The sequence below is a fragment of the Dipodomys spectabilis genome, unplaced genomic scaffold (assembly GCF_019054845.1).
Source record: "Dipodomys spectabilis isolate Male_0828 unplaced genomic scaffold, ASM1905484v1 ptg000496l, whole genome shotgun sequence".
Classification (NCBI taxonomy): domain Eukaryota; kingdom Metazoa; phylum Chordata; class Mammalia; order Rodentia; family Heteromyidae; genus Dipodomys; species Dipodomys spectabilis.
Window position 1 is genome coordinate 873,274 of NW_024871173.1, and position 14,510 is coordinate 887,783.

The window sequence follows — 14,510 nt, forward strand, 5'->3', positions numbered from 1 at the left end:
GAGCACACTTGTGCGCGCGCACACACACACACACACACACACACATACACACAAAGCTGGCACTCTCACTTGAACTACAGATCTAATTCCAGCTTATTTCTAGTTAATTGTAGATAAGAATCTTACAAACCTCTCTGCCCTTGCTGGCTCTGACCTGTGATCCATGTCAGCCTCCTGAGCTAGGATATCAGATGTGAGCCACCAGTGCCTGCCCTCCAAATTTGGCACTGGGGAGCAATGAGCCGGTGTTTGTAAAGCACTCAGAATGTTGGCAGGTACAGAGAATACCACGGTCAGCTGCCTGTTCCATTGGTTACATAGAAAGGGTAAAAATGTTATGGGAAGAGACGAGGCATAAAGAAGTGCAAATCCTTATTCCTGGGTGCTCATTCCTGTGAATAAAGCCAGTGATAGAACCATCACGAGTAGAAGCATTTCAGATTCTTCTTTCCTCTCTAGGTTTGACTTGATCACCTCCTGCCGCTGGCTGTAGAGGAGAGGGAAGTCATGATGATGCAGGGGGTTGGGGCTCCATCTCATTTCCCTGCAGTTTTGTTTTTAAACTGGGCCTGGGCGCTGTCCCTCAGCTCTTCAGCTCATGGCGAGTGCTCTACCACTTGAGCCACAGCGCCATTTCCAGTTTTCTGGTGGTTTATTGGAGATAAGAGTCTCACAGACTTTCCTGCCTGGGCTGCCTTTGAACTGTGATCCTTAGGTCTCAGCCTCCTGAGTAGCTAGGATTACAGGTGTGTGAAGCTACATTTTCTTAAGGAAAGATTTTTTCACCTCTGCTGTGATTTGAACTCAGAGCTTTGCATTTGCCTGGCTAGCTGGTGCTTCACCACTTGAGCCATGCCTCTAGCTATGTTTTGGAGATGGAGTCTTGCAGACGTTTCTTGCTTGGGCTGGCTTTGAACTGCAACCCTCAGATCTCAGCCTCCTGAGCAGCTCAGATTACAGGTGTGAGCCCCCAGAACCAGGCTCACCTGGAAGTTTCATTTTTTTGTAATGTCCTGTTGCTGCAGTGTTCATGAACTAATAGCAGAGATGAAAGGTTAGAGACTGAGAGGCGCTGTCCAGGTGCTGAAAGAGCTTCTAGATTTATCTCTAGGCTCACCACCATTCCTCCAGAGCATTCTACTCTCAACTTTAAAATCATACATATAATAGTGTACTTTTTATCATTATTTATGTGGTACTTTATTATTCTTTTGAAAAATTTTATTGTATTGTAAAGATGCTGTACAGAGGGGTAAGGTAATGAGTACATTTCTTGTCCATCATTGTTATCCCCTCCTTTTTTCCTGCTATCCCTTCCCTCCCCCACCTCCTCCTAAATAGTGTACTTTTTATTATTTTATTATTTTAATTTTTTTGTTGGTCGTGGGGCTTGAACTCTGGGCCTGGGCGCTGTCCCTCAGCTCTTCAGTTCAAGGCGAGTGCTCTACCGCTTGAGCCACAGCACCACTTCCAGTTTTCTGGTGGTTAATTGCAGATGAGTCTCACGGACTTTCCTCCCTGGGTTGGCTTTGAACTGCGATCCTCAGATCTCAGTCTCCTGAGTAGCTAGGATTATAGGTGTGAGCCACCAGCTCCCGACTACTTTTTTATTTTTATCATATTGATGTTTGAACTCAGAACTTCATAATCCCTGAGCATGCACTAGTCCTTTGGGTTATCTTTGGGACAGAGCCTTGAGCTTTTTGCCCTTGCTGGTCTTGGGCTATGTTTTACTGTGTGTCCTGGCAGCATCCCAGGGTAAGGTCAAGTATGGGATGTACTAAAGCTGCTGCCCCTGCCATTTTGTTCTCATTTAGTTCCAGTCTGTGAGGGTCCTGTCCAATGAGCTGCTGCCCCTCAGAGATATGCCCCTATTGGGCTGAGAAGGTAGCTGAGTGGTAGAGTACTTGCCTAGCATGCTTGCAGCCCTGGGTTCGATCCCTCAGTACCGCATAAACAGACCAAGCTGGAAGTAGCACTGTGGCTCAAGTGGTAGAGTGCTAGCCTTGAGCAAAAGAAGCTCAGGGACAGCGCCAAGGCCCTGAGTACAAGCCCCAGGACTGGCAGAAAAAGAGATATGCCCCTATGCCACTGATGGTATTTACTCTGATCACACTCATTCATGTCCACTGGGACCCGAGGGCAGGTACCTGGGTGAGAAGAGGTTTGTAACAGTGGCCAACAGTGCTCACCACTGTGGCTCACTGAGGCATTGGGCACAGGCATCTTGGGAAATATTCAGCAGCCCTTTCCCTTACTCTAGTGGAGCCTGGCAGGAAGTCACTCACCTTCCGTGAACTTTGACACCAGTCTCTTCTCTAGTTTTCTCTCATGTGTCCACTTCAGTGTGGAGCAAACTTCTTGGTGGAAAACCTTTGGAGGCCTTGTCAATTCAGGTAGGGATCTGCTTATCTAGGGACTCTGTTCCTCTCTCTCCCTCTGTCTTTTTTTTTTTTTTTTTGAATCACCCTCCCATTTTTTTATGGCTTCCCATCCATCCCATGAACATATTTCTCCTATGTCATATGGAAGTCAGTTTTACTTTGTATACCTCTTTCAGGAGGGGTTCTTAAATGAATTGCAAACTAATGTTTCTTTTCAGTATAGTGAGGTGAAGGATTTTTGGGTTTTCGGATGGCAGCAGGTTTGATGGGGTTTTGCCAGTTTTTGCCTGGGATTGGCCTGGATCTATGAAATTACTGATATCCGCCTTCTGAATAGGTGGGATTTCAGGCATGGTTCACCAATGTCCGCTTCTTGTAGATACTTTTAAGCACACTGATAAATGGAATGTGCTCATCACTATCATCTGTCTAGAATGCTTTCATCTTTAGGATTCAAGGTAGGCCTACAAACTATAAAATCTCAGGTTCCCTTCTCCATTGTTTTCTTGTCATTACTGTATATATTTCATAGTAATAGATTTTTATTTGTGATTTTAATATATTTCACCTAATTAATACCATCAAATTTCATCCATGCCATGGAATTGGTCAGAATTTCCAATATATTTATATTTACATTATTTATATTTAATCTTTAAGTAGTTGTAGAAAGGGGTTTCAATTTACCATCTATTCTTTGTGTGTGTGTGTGTGTGTGTGTGTGTGTGTGTGTGTGTGTGTGTAAGTGTGTCGGTGGTGGGGCTTGAACTCTGGGCCTGGGTGCTGTCCCTCAGCTCTTCAGCTTGAGTGCTCTACCACTTGAGCTACAGTGCCACTTCCAGTTTTTTGGTGGTTAATTGGAGATAAGAGTCTCATGGTCTTTCCTGCCCAGGCTGGTTTTGAACTGTGATCCTCAGATCTCAGCCTCCTGAGTAGCCAGGATTACAGGCATGAGCCACTGGTGCTTGGTTCATCTACTCTTAATTTTTATCTTTTGAGGATGAACCTTGCTATCCTGGAACTTGAGATCCCCTGCCTCTGGCTTTTTTTTTTAATTTTATTTTTTTGTTGGTCATGGGCCTGACCTCTGGGCCTGGGCACTGTCTCTCAGCTCTTCAACTCAAGGCTAGCATTCTACCACTTGAGCCACAGCGCCACTTCTGGCTTTATCTGCTGATGTGGTGCTGAGGAATCGAACCCAGGGCCTTATGAATGCAAGGCAAGCGCTCTACCACTGAGCCACCTTCCCAGCCTGGCCTCTGACTTTTGAGTGCCTGGATTTTCTGAGTGGTTTACACATCCAGCTTGTATTTCCCACCTTTTAAAAGCTGATTAACATTGTGTTCTATTTGTATATCTCAAATATATGTATCAAAACATCACATAGTTTCTCATAAAGTACAAACATTTTTAGGTACTAACTATACAATATAAATAAATAAGAAAAATGAAAAATAGTTTAGTATGCATGTCTAGAGGAAGGACAGGTGCTCTTAGACTTAGAAAAGGTGAGAAGATCATATGTTTGTCCCACTGTGATCAGAAGCAGGAAGACAATCAGCAAATGTCTGATAACTGGAAAACAGTCTAAGAACAATCCTGGTTCCTGCAAAATGAGCTCATGCTGTTCTGGAGACACATGGCTTGCTTTACGGGAAGGTTAGATGGGCTCCTGCTACCATGCTAGAAGCTGAGCTTGATGAGATTTACCACAACCTCTGGTCTAGGCTTCCTTGCTGAAGTCAGAGCCTTTAACCAGGCTCCAGAGTTCCAAGAATTCTACCAAACAAGATGCTGACAGTGTAACTGTGGGCTATGTGGGAAGTGACGTCCTAGAGCTTCTTCTTCTGCCAGCTTCCCAGAATCCTCATCTGATCATAAGTTCCTGTCATGCCAGTTTGGGCCTTTCTTCATTCTTTTTTTTTTTTTTTTTTTCTGTCGTGGGGCTTGAACTCTGGGCCTGGGCGCTGTCCCTCAGTTCTTCAGCTCAAGGTGAGCGCTCTACCGCTTGAGCCACAGCACCACTTCTGGTTTTCTAGTGGTTTATTGGAGATAAGAGTCTCACAGACTTTCCTTGCCCGGGCTGGCTTTGAACCATGATCCTTCCTGAGCAGCTAGGATTATAGGCGTGAGCCACCGGCGCCCAGCTATACTTATTTTTTTCTGAAATGACTTGTCTGTATGGTCATGAATATGACATGACAAACATTATTTTCTTGTTTGCTTTTATACTATATGTAATCTCAACTTATGCCCAAACAGCTTAAAAAGTTCTATTTTTCCTTTGGATTTTTGTTGGTCCATTTTACTTTTTTTCTTGGCACTGGTATCTAGGCATATGTATGTATTCTATGTCCTAATCTTTCTTTTTTCTTCCAGTCCCCAGCAAGCTCTGGGTTTCAGAGTTGTCCCTGAGCTCTTGTGCTCAAAGCTAGCACACTATCTACCACTTTAGCCACAGCACCACTTCTAGCCTTTTGGTGGTTATCTGAAAATAAGACTCTCACAGGCTTTCCTGCCCAGGCTGGCTTTGAACTGCGACCTTCAGAAACCAGTCTCTTGACAGGTGTGATTCACCAGCGCATGGCAGTCCTGATCATTATTTAGACCTGAAAAATATTGGGCTGATATTTAAGAAAACAATCTCCTCAATGCCTTTATTGTTTTGGGGGAAGCTTTGTTTTCACATTTTACATTAAGCTCACTCTTTCAGTAAGCAAAAAGAAAAAAAAATTCTAGAGGAGACAGGAATTCACATGTGCTCCTGCCTTACCTGGCCTCCCACTCTTTTACCTAGATGTTTTAGAAGAAAGCAGTGCAGAGAGTTAAAGAGTCAGCGATGGCAATGTTCAATTCCAAGTCCAAGATCTCTCTTTTCAGAAGGCCTGGATTAAATGGTAGAACAGTAGTACTAAGAATGATCTATGCAGGAGAGAGAATTTGATGGCACTGAAAGGCTTCCTCAGTTCTATTATTTGGATCCTCTAAGACCTGAGTAACAAGTGGGTAATTCAGGGACTAGGTTTGTGGATAGAATTCTAGAGGGACTTTTGCTTCTTCTAATTTGTTATTTTTGAGTCTTTTCCCCCTGGAGGAATTTGTTTGTGCCAGTTGTATGGATGAATCTGAAACAATGAAATTGTTGCTGGGTGCTGGAGGCTCATCATGCCTGTAAAGAGTAGCTTGAGCTAGTAAGGAGGCTGAAATATGAGAATTGCAGTTCTAAGCCAGCCAAGGTAGAAATATCTGTGAGCCTCATCTCCAATTAATTATTTAAAAGCTTGAAGTGGAGGTATGATTCAAGTGGTAGAGCACCAGGTTTGAGTGAAAATGCCAAGCAAGAGTGCAAGGCCCTGTAATCCTAGCTACTCAGGAGGCTGAGATCTGAGGATCGCGGTTCAAAGCCAGCTCGGGCAGGAAAGACTGTGAGACTCCTATCTCCAATAAACCACCAGAAAACCAGAAGTGATGCTGTAGCTCAAGTGGTAGAGCGCTTGCCTTGAGCTGAAGAGCTGAGGGACAGCGCCCAGGCCCAGAGTTCAAGCCCCACGACCGAGAAAAAAAAAAAAAGAGTGCAAGGCCCTGAGTTCAAGCCCCAGTTTTGGCACCCACTAAAAAATTGAAATTATTATACAACAGATCTGAAATGGTATTTCATAGATCATTTTCATGGGCACCCATCAAAGACTGTTTATGGGGCAGAATGATATTAAGTATAGTGAGACTGTGTTTAGAAATTTCTTGGTAAGTTGCACATCAGGCAGTTCAAAAATAAGTATCACTTAAGAAGGTGACTGTGATGTTCTCTGTGGCTGGATTTTGAAGTTCTGGGAACAGAGGCAATATTATGTAATCTGAAAAATTGTATTTCACAATATTAGGATTCTTGAAATGCGCTGCAATCTGCCTGAGATAGGGAAATGAAGAGGCAAAGAAAAGGAAAACAAGTAAAATGTTTAAAAAGACTCTTCACAAGCAACCTGAAGAGGACCATAAATAGTCCTATGGAAGAGCCAACTGGACCTGGAAGAAAATGTGCTACAGTGCCACTTACTACATCTGTTTTTGTAGAATAACAAATAATTCGATGCCCTCTAATTATTGACCCTCTGAGGTGACGCAGCACAAGGGCAGGTCATAGCAGTCCAGTCAAGTAAGTATATGATTAGTTAAGAATGTAGGTAAGAATATTAAGAATGTAGGCCAAGGTGTCTCTCTCTCCATCTCCCTCTGAGAGCACCCACACTCTGCCTGAGTGTGCCCTGCCCTTCTGCTTGTCTGTATTCTCTTTGTCTGTTTGTCTCTTTGCCTGCTTGTTTACTCAAAAAAGCTCTGTCAAGTTTTCTTTAAAAAAAAGAATGTCAAGGTGGCTTAGCAGTAGAGTGCTTGCCTCCCATGCATGAAGCCCTGGGTTCAATCCCTCACCATCACATAAACAGAAAAGGCTGGAAGTGGCTGTGAGGCTCAAGTGGTAGAGTGCTAGCCTTGAGCTGAAGAGCTGAGGGACAGCACCCAGGCCCAGAGTTCAGACCACACAACTGCTAAAAAAAAAATGTAGGCCAACAGATGCATGCCTCTCTAAAATACATTCTGGTATGACTGTCTGTGCTCCTACGTTTTTTCTTCTTCTAGTTCTGTTGCTTGAACACATGGCCTCTTCCTCTTGCTTAGCCTTTTTGGTAGAGGTTGGAGCTCGCCTACTTGACTTACACTTCACTTCTGGGCTTTTGCTGGTTAATGGGAGATAATTCTCATAAGATTTTGCTGGTTAATGGGAGATTATAATTCTCATAGACTTTTGCTGGTTAATGGGAGATAATTCTCATAGGCTCTGGCTGGTTAATGGGAGATGATAATTCTCATAGACTTTTGCTGGTTAATGGGAGATAATTCTCATAGGCTTTTGCTGGTTAATGGGAGATGATAATTCTCATAGGCTTTTGCTGGTTAATGGGAGATAATTCTCATAGGCTTTTGCTGGTTAATGGGAGATGATAATTCTCATAGGCTTTTGCTGGTTAATGGGAGATAATTCTCATAGGCTTTTGCTGGTTAATGGGAGATGATAATTCTCATAGACTTTTGCTGGTTAATGGGAGATAATTCTCATAGGCTTTTGCTGGTTAATGGGAGATGATAATTCTCATAGGCTTTTGCTGGTTAATGGGAGATGATAAGTTGCGTAGGCTTTTGCTGGTTAATGGGAGATGTTAATTCTCATAGGCTTTCTGGTTAATGGGAGATAATTCTCATAGACTTTTGCTGGTTAATGGGAGATAATTCTCATAGGCTTTTGCTGGTTAATGGGAGATAATTCTCATAGGCTTTCTGGTTAATGGGAGATAATTCTCATAGGCTTTTGCTGGTTAATGGGAGATAATTCTCACAGACTTTTGCTGGTATGGAACATAATTCTCATAGACCTTTGAGCCTAGGCTGGGTTTTTTTTTTCTTTTAACTGTATTTTTTTTTGTCTTTTCTTTTTTGGTACTGGGGATCGAACCCAGGACGTTGCACTTGCTAGGCAAGCGCTTTGCCACTGAGCTACATCCCAGCCCCTGGGCTGGGTTTGAATGATTATTTTCAAATCGCCATGTGGAAAAGATATGACAGACAACTGACTATTCAGAAACATAGTGAATAGTTCATCTCTCAAGTTCTCTGAAGCATGAAATGAATGTAACTGGAATGTCGCCATGATGTGGGGCTTTCCAAGAGGCTCTCAGAGAGGGACTGCAACAATACTTGACATCATCACAGAAAACATTTAAGAACAAGATATTAGATTTAAGTATATTCATTCATAATCAAGAACAGTGCACACTAAAAGGTAGAATGAGGGCTGAGAATATGGTTTAGTGGTAGAGTGCTTTTGCCTAGCATGCATGAAGCCCTGGGTTCAATTTCTCAGTAATTTCAAAGTAATTGTTTGCAACTACTCATAAAGTTACTGGACCTAAAGTTCCTAAGAGCATCTTCTTTACATCAAAAATGCACACTAGAGATATGTACATATTTTTCCCAGTTCCTAAGCATTTGGCACTACTTGAACCTACATAAGATTTTAAGACTCAGGCGTTGTTCAGTAGCATGAATGTTCTTTTTAAGAAACCTAGTACACAGCAAAATGATCAAATGATGTGTTCTGAAAATCATTATGAAACTAGTTTTAAGTCATTGATCTCATCTATTTTAATGCAAAAATACACTTCTATTAACTTTTTAAAAAATCAGTTTTACTGTTTCAAACAATAGTATGAAGTGCTCTTATCTGCTCATATTTAAATAACAATTTTAAGTTTTAATTATCAAATGATTATGTATTAATAGTTACAAAATGCTAAGTACTTGAAAATATTGTTTACCGATTAGTGACAAGTCCAGGTCCCTAACTTTCAGGTGCTCTGCAACATATAATACCTGTATTTCTAAACTCACCTAGTAATAAGGTATTTTGTCAACATATTGGAGTAATCTGTGTTTTTATATGGATTTCAACTTTTAGAGACATTAATAAAAACACACTTTTATAAAAATTGGTCAAATATAGACAAAAAATTGGGGATAGGAAGGAAAAACTGGGAGAGAGCCAGAGAAGTGGTGACACTGTTCAAAAAGAAATGCACTTATTACCTGACTTACGTAATATAATCCCTCTGTGTATAGGCTTTATAATAAAAAAATGAGATGAGGAAATGGAACTACCTGATATAGTAAATAAACATGTATAAGATGACCCATAAGTGTATAGAGATAGAGCACCTGCACATCCACTTTTATAGAAGCACTTATCACCTAACCCAGCTACAGAATCTCAGGCTAAATATGAAAGCAGATAAATAATGTAGTATTTACACATTCTATGGGATATTATTAATTCATAATAATGAAATTATGTTGTTTGCAGGAAAATGAAATGTGATTATAGTGTGTGTGTGTGTGTGGTGATATTGAAATACTGGGAATGTTACTCCGAGCCTTGCACTTTTGCTTGGTGTCTTTTTTTTTAAATAAGCTGGTGTTCTACAACATAGTAATGCTTCCAGTTTAGCTTTTTTACTGGTTCATTGCAGATTCTTGGGCAAACTTTGAACTGTGATACTAAGATCTCATGCCCATAAAGGCATGAGCCACAGGTGCCCAACAGGAAATAATTTTGATCAAGATAAATCAAATCCAGAGAGACAAATATGCATGTTTTCACTCATATGTGAAATCTAAAAATGATAATAACACTAGAACCTGATTTTTTTAATGTATTACAACAGCAATGACTGGATGGTCCCTGGGTAAGACTTGAAGGAATAATGTTCTCCAGCATCCCATAGACATATGGACTGTGCTGCTCCTCTTGTTAGAAACCAGCTGACTTGTGTTCTTTTGCTCTATCCAGATGGAAACAGTTGGTAGGTGGGGAGAAGCTGTTATTCTGTATATGTAGGCATCCCAGAAGATGACAGTAGGCAGTGGCAATCAGTCCTAGGCTTTTGACAGCTAGGTTGGTGGAATGAGGTTCACAGGAACACTCTTTCTCCAGTTGATTCTGACAACTGCCCTCAGTGGGTACCTCTACTATATACCAGTATGCTCTGATGCCAGCCAGTGTCTGCCCTTGATATTCTGGTCAGTTTTGCTAATGCCCTTTCCAATCATGGCTTTTCTTTTCCTTTTTTTTTTTATTGTACCACATGAGAACGGTGTGCAAGATAAGTTGAGAGAATGTCTTTACTGGGACCTGAAGTTACAACATCAATTTGGCCTGGGACCAGATGTTGTAACATCAGCAACTTAGCAAGTAGGATATTTCCTAGTTGCTCACAAAGTGAACTGAGCCAGACTGCTTGTATGGTCAGAAGGGGGAAGGGACAAGGACATCTTTACCAGTCTCAATGGTCTTCTCAAGTTTGCACCAATGAGGGTAGAGTCTGTTAGACAAATATAAGATTGTGTTTTCAGCAACCATAGGTCTTCTACTGAAGTACAGAACATGCTATATGCTGAGGGCCCTGTCTTCTGGGGATGAGGTCATGTTGATATAAGGAAAATCTGGCTGCCTGATCAGTTCTTAGCTCAAGGCAGCTATAGTCCTGAAGAAGGGTCAATTATAAGGTTAAAGAAAAAAAAAACTTCAAAAGAGTACTTAAAAGTTTATCAATAATATTTAGTACTATTTCCTGACATCTTAATAATGCTTAATTTCTATCCTCATGCCCTGTAAGTGATGGGGCCTACCACGCTTGAATTGTGTCTGTGAGAGTAAGACATTTGAGAAGAGTTCAGATAAAACCACAATGGCTCTATTGGAACTCTAATAGAATGTTCTCGAAGAAATATTTCTCTAGTTATCACGGTGGTTAACTTAGATGCTAATGGGCACTCAATTTGGAAAAGTAGCCCTGCCAGCCTGAACTGAAGTGTGTTTGGGGCTGTTACATGTGCGGGTGATAGTTTCAGAACACAGGCAGATCATCTGTCTTTGAAAGCCTTCCTCCCACCCTGGGGTTGTAGGATCCTCTTCCATGCTGCCTTCACATCCTTGTTTCACAGAGTGTAAATGAGTGGGTTGAGTTCTGGAGTGATGATACAGTACAGGACATGAACTTGGCTTGTACTGCCCATCTGGTGGTGTGGCTTGGACACCTCCATCCGTTAGCTCAGGTTCCTGCCTGGCTAAGATCCTGTCTTTGACCCCACAGCTCCCCGCTCTTGCTCAGGACCCTGTGAGGATCGGTTGGCTATCTCCCGTCGACCGTGTCTGGAGCGAAGGGCATTGCTGAGGGAGAGGTGGGCCTTGGGGCCCGGGGTCTGTTGGCACCGCCCTTACTGCCATAGCCGACAGGGTGATGCTGCTTCTGCCTGGTCACTGCCCTCCAGGAGGCCTGGGGCTCATTTCTCTCTGCTTACCCTTGTGTGGCCATGGCTTGCCACCTCGTCAGAACTTGTGGCCCAGGCCTAGTCTGACCACATGGTGGCACCGTGGAGCGCTTGTATACATCACCATCTTCGCTTCTACCCAAGCGCCAGAATGGCAGGAACCCACTGGGTGCTAAAACCTTTGGGTGCCCTGCTCTCTGCGCTGACCGCTTTGAGCCTGGCGTGGCCATCCCGTGGGAGCATCTCGGTGCCGGGGCCCCGGTGCCGGGCCGAGGCCCGCAGCGGCCGCGTGCGGTGTCGCCATCCCTCCAATGCTGGCGCCGTGCTGAGCCGCCGGGAGCCGGCGCATCTGCAACCGTGACTCCGCGGGCTGGGCCTCCTCTTCTGTGAGGCCAGGCGAGGCGAGGGCGCCGCTGGTGACCTCCACACAGCTTGTCCCGAGAGAGGACCGGGGTTCGGGAATCCGCTTCTGCCCGGGCGGGCCAGGGCGGCGCCGGGACCCCCCCCACGCGGGAGAGACCCCTGGGCGGCCCCCCCCACGCGGGAGAGACCCCTGGGCGGCCCCCCACGCGGGAGAGACCCCTGGGCGGCCCCCCACGCGGGAGAGACCCCTGGGCGGCCCCCCACGCGGGAGAGACCCCTGGGCGGCCCCCCCACGCGGGAGAGACCCCTGGGCGGGGCCCGGCCCCCCCCACGCGGGAGAGACCCCTGGGCGGCCCCCCCACGCGGGAGAGACCCCTGGGCGGCCCCCCCACGCGGGAGAGACCCCTGGGCGGCCCCCCCACGCGGGAGAGACCCCTGGGCGGAGCCCGGCACCCCCCCCCCTGCGGACCCCTCGGGGCCGGATGCAAACACCGCAGCCCAGTGCTGCGGGCCGCGGCGACGCCACTGTCACCACGCAAGCCCTGTGAGGACGCTGCGGACAGGGTGCCTGTCCCAAGGTAGCCCTGAGGAAAGTCGGGCACCTTTCCCTCTCCATGTGCTCCTGGAGGCTCAAAGGCGCCATCCCGTGTGAATGGGTTCCTCCTAGTGCCCTGCGGCTCAGGACCGGCTTCCTTCCGTCCCTGTGGGAGCGGGCTTGCGGCTTCTGCAACATGGCCGCCGCGGTGGCGCTGGCCACGCCCCCAACAGGCCGCCGCGGGGCGCTGGCCTCGCCCCCAACAGGCCGCCGCGGGGCGCTGGCCACGCCCCCAACAGGCCGCCGCGGGGCGCTGGCCACGCCCCCAACAGGCCGCTGCGGAGCACTGGCCACGCCCCCAACAGGCCGCCGCGGGCGCTGGCCACGCCCCCAACAGGCCGCCGCGGGCATTGGCCACGCCCCAACAGGCCGCCGCGGGCGCTGGCCACGCCCCCAGCAGGCCGCCGCGGGGCGCTGGCCACGCCCCCAACAGGCCGCCGCCAAGATGGCCGCCCACGCTGCGGTGTTGGTCACGCTCCCGCCAGGGCGGCTACGTCCCCGGATCTTCAGGCCGCGGCCCCGGGTGGGGACCCGCCGTCTTCTCCACGACTGTCCCCACCCGCGGCCCCGTCCTGCAGGGAGATCCGCTGTGACATGGCTGCCGCTGGAGCCCAGGCGGGAGCAGCCGCGCGGGGCCCAGCGGGCCGCGGGGTGAGTGCCACCGCCGACGCCGCGGGCGCTGGCCTCACGGTGGCCCCGTGGGGACGGCGGGGCCCCGGCCGGGCCGGCCCCGGCGTGAGCAGTGACTGCCCCGTGCCCGGCCCCGGCTGCTTCTGTCTCCGAAGCCGCCTGGCCGCCCGCCCCGTGGGCCGGTCTGAGGCCCGGCCTCGGCCTCCTCCCGCCTCCCTCGCCTCGGGGCCGCTGCCGGCGTCAGCCCCAGGCGTCCCCGGCCTCCTCCCGCCTCGGGGCCGGCGTCAGCCCCAGGCGTCCCCGGCCTCCTCCCGCCTCGGGGCCGGCGTCAGCCCCAGGCGTCCCCGGCCTCCTCCAGCCTCAGGGGCCGCGGGGCGGGCGTCAGCCCCAGGCGTCCCCGGCCTCCTCCCGCCTCGGGGCCGGCGTCAGCCCCAGGCGTCCCCGGCCTCCTCCCGCCTCGGGGGCCGCGGGGCCGGCGTCAGCCCCAGGCGTCCCCGGCCTCCTCCCGCCTCGGGGGCCGCGGGGCCGGCGTCAGCCCCAGGCGTCCCCGGCCTCCTCCCGCCTCGGGGGCCGCGGGGCCGGCGTCAGCCCCAGGCGTCCCGGGCCTTCTCCCGCCTCGGGGCCGGCGTCAGCCCCAGGCGTCCCGGGCCTCCTCCCGCCTCGGGGGCCGCGGGGCCGGCGTCAGCCCCAGGCGTCCCGGGCCTCCTCCCGCCTCGGGGCCGGCGTCAGCCCCAGGCGTCCCGGGCCTCCTCCCGCCTCAGGGGCCGGCGTCAGCCCCAGGCGTCCCGGGCCTCCTCCCGCCTCAGGGGCCGGCGTCAGCCCCAGGCGTCCCCGGCCTCCTCCCGCCTCAGGGGCCGGCGTCAGCCCCAGGCGTCCCCGGCCTCCTCCAGCCTCAGGGGCCGGCGTCAGCCCCAGGCGTCCCCGGCCTCCTCCCGCCTCGGGGCCGCGGGGCGGGCGTCAGCCCCAGGCGTCCCCGGCCTCCTCCCGCTTCCCTCGCCTCGGGGCCGGTGTCAGCCCCAGGCGTCCCCGGCCTCCTCCCGCCTCAGGGGCCGCGGGGCCGGCGTCAGCCCCAGGCGTCCCCGGCCTCCTCCCGCCTCGGGGCCGCGGGGCCGGCGTCAGCCCCAGGCGTCCCCGGCCTCCTCCCGCCGCGGGGCCGGCGTCAGCCCCAGGCGTCCCCGGCCTCCTCCCGCTTCCCTCGCCTCGGGGCCGGCGTCAGCCCCAGGCGTCCCCGGCCTCCTCCCGCCTCCCTCGGGCTCGGGGCGGAGCCCCGGGCCGCGCCCGCCGAGGCCCGAGCCACCTTCAGGCTACCTTTGAAAGAGGAACGGCTATCCCTTTCATCGTGCTCCGAGGAGAGCTCAGGTCAGCGCTGTAAAGAATGCTTTTTCCCCAGGAAAACGAACACACACAAGTAGCGCTGAGTTGGCTCTTGGTTCCCGTCTTTGGTTCCCAAAGGAAGCAGGGAAGGGCCCTGGTTAGCAGTGAGCAGGAGTCCCAGAGTGTGTAGGAACCGGTGTGTAAGAGGTCAGCGTCACACAGGGTGGAAAAGCAGAGTGTGTAGAGAGCTCGGGGCAGTGCCGAGGCCTGATTTGAAGTCCCAGTATCAGCATAAAAAATATGTAGTAAAGCCGTGCGCTGGTGGCTCACGCCTGTAATCCTAGCTACTC

General features: G+C 49.7%; 1 protein-coding gene across 1 annotated transcript; it reads left to right on the top strand.

Moving 5' to 3' along the window:
• Positions 1-11,409: 11,409 nt before the first annotated feature.
• Positions 11,410-14,160, top strand: LOC122098960 (basic salivary proline-rich protein 2-like). Its single transcript, XM_042669533.1, has 3 exons — positions 11,410-11,615; positions 12,289-12,685; positions 12,727-14,160. The coding sequence occupies exons 1-3, from the start codon at positions 11,410-11,412 to the stop codon at positions 14,158-14,160; spliced, it is 2,037 nt and encodes a 678-aa protein (XP_042525467.1).
• The last annotated feature ends 350 nt before the right edge of the window (positions 14,161-14,510 follow it).

Bases quoted from the DNA above. Each gene is read 5' to 3' on its own strand.
- LOC122098960 (XM_042669533.1), top strand. From the start codon at position 11,410: ATGGCAGGAACCCACTGGGTGCTAAAACCTTTGGGTGCCCTGCTCTCT. The intron at 11,616-12,288 runs GTGACTCCGCGG...GGTTCCTCCTAG, and splicing joins GAGCCGGCGCATCTGCAACC to TGCCCTGCGGCTCAGGACCG. The intron at 12,686-12,726 runs GTCACGCTCCCG...CCGGATCTTCAG, and splicing joins CCGCCCACGCTGCGGTGTTG to GCCGCGGCCCCGGGTGGGGA.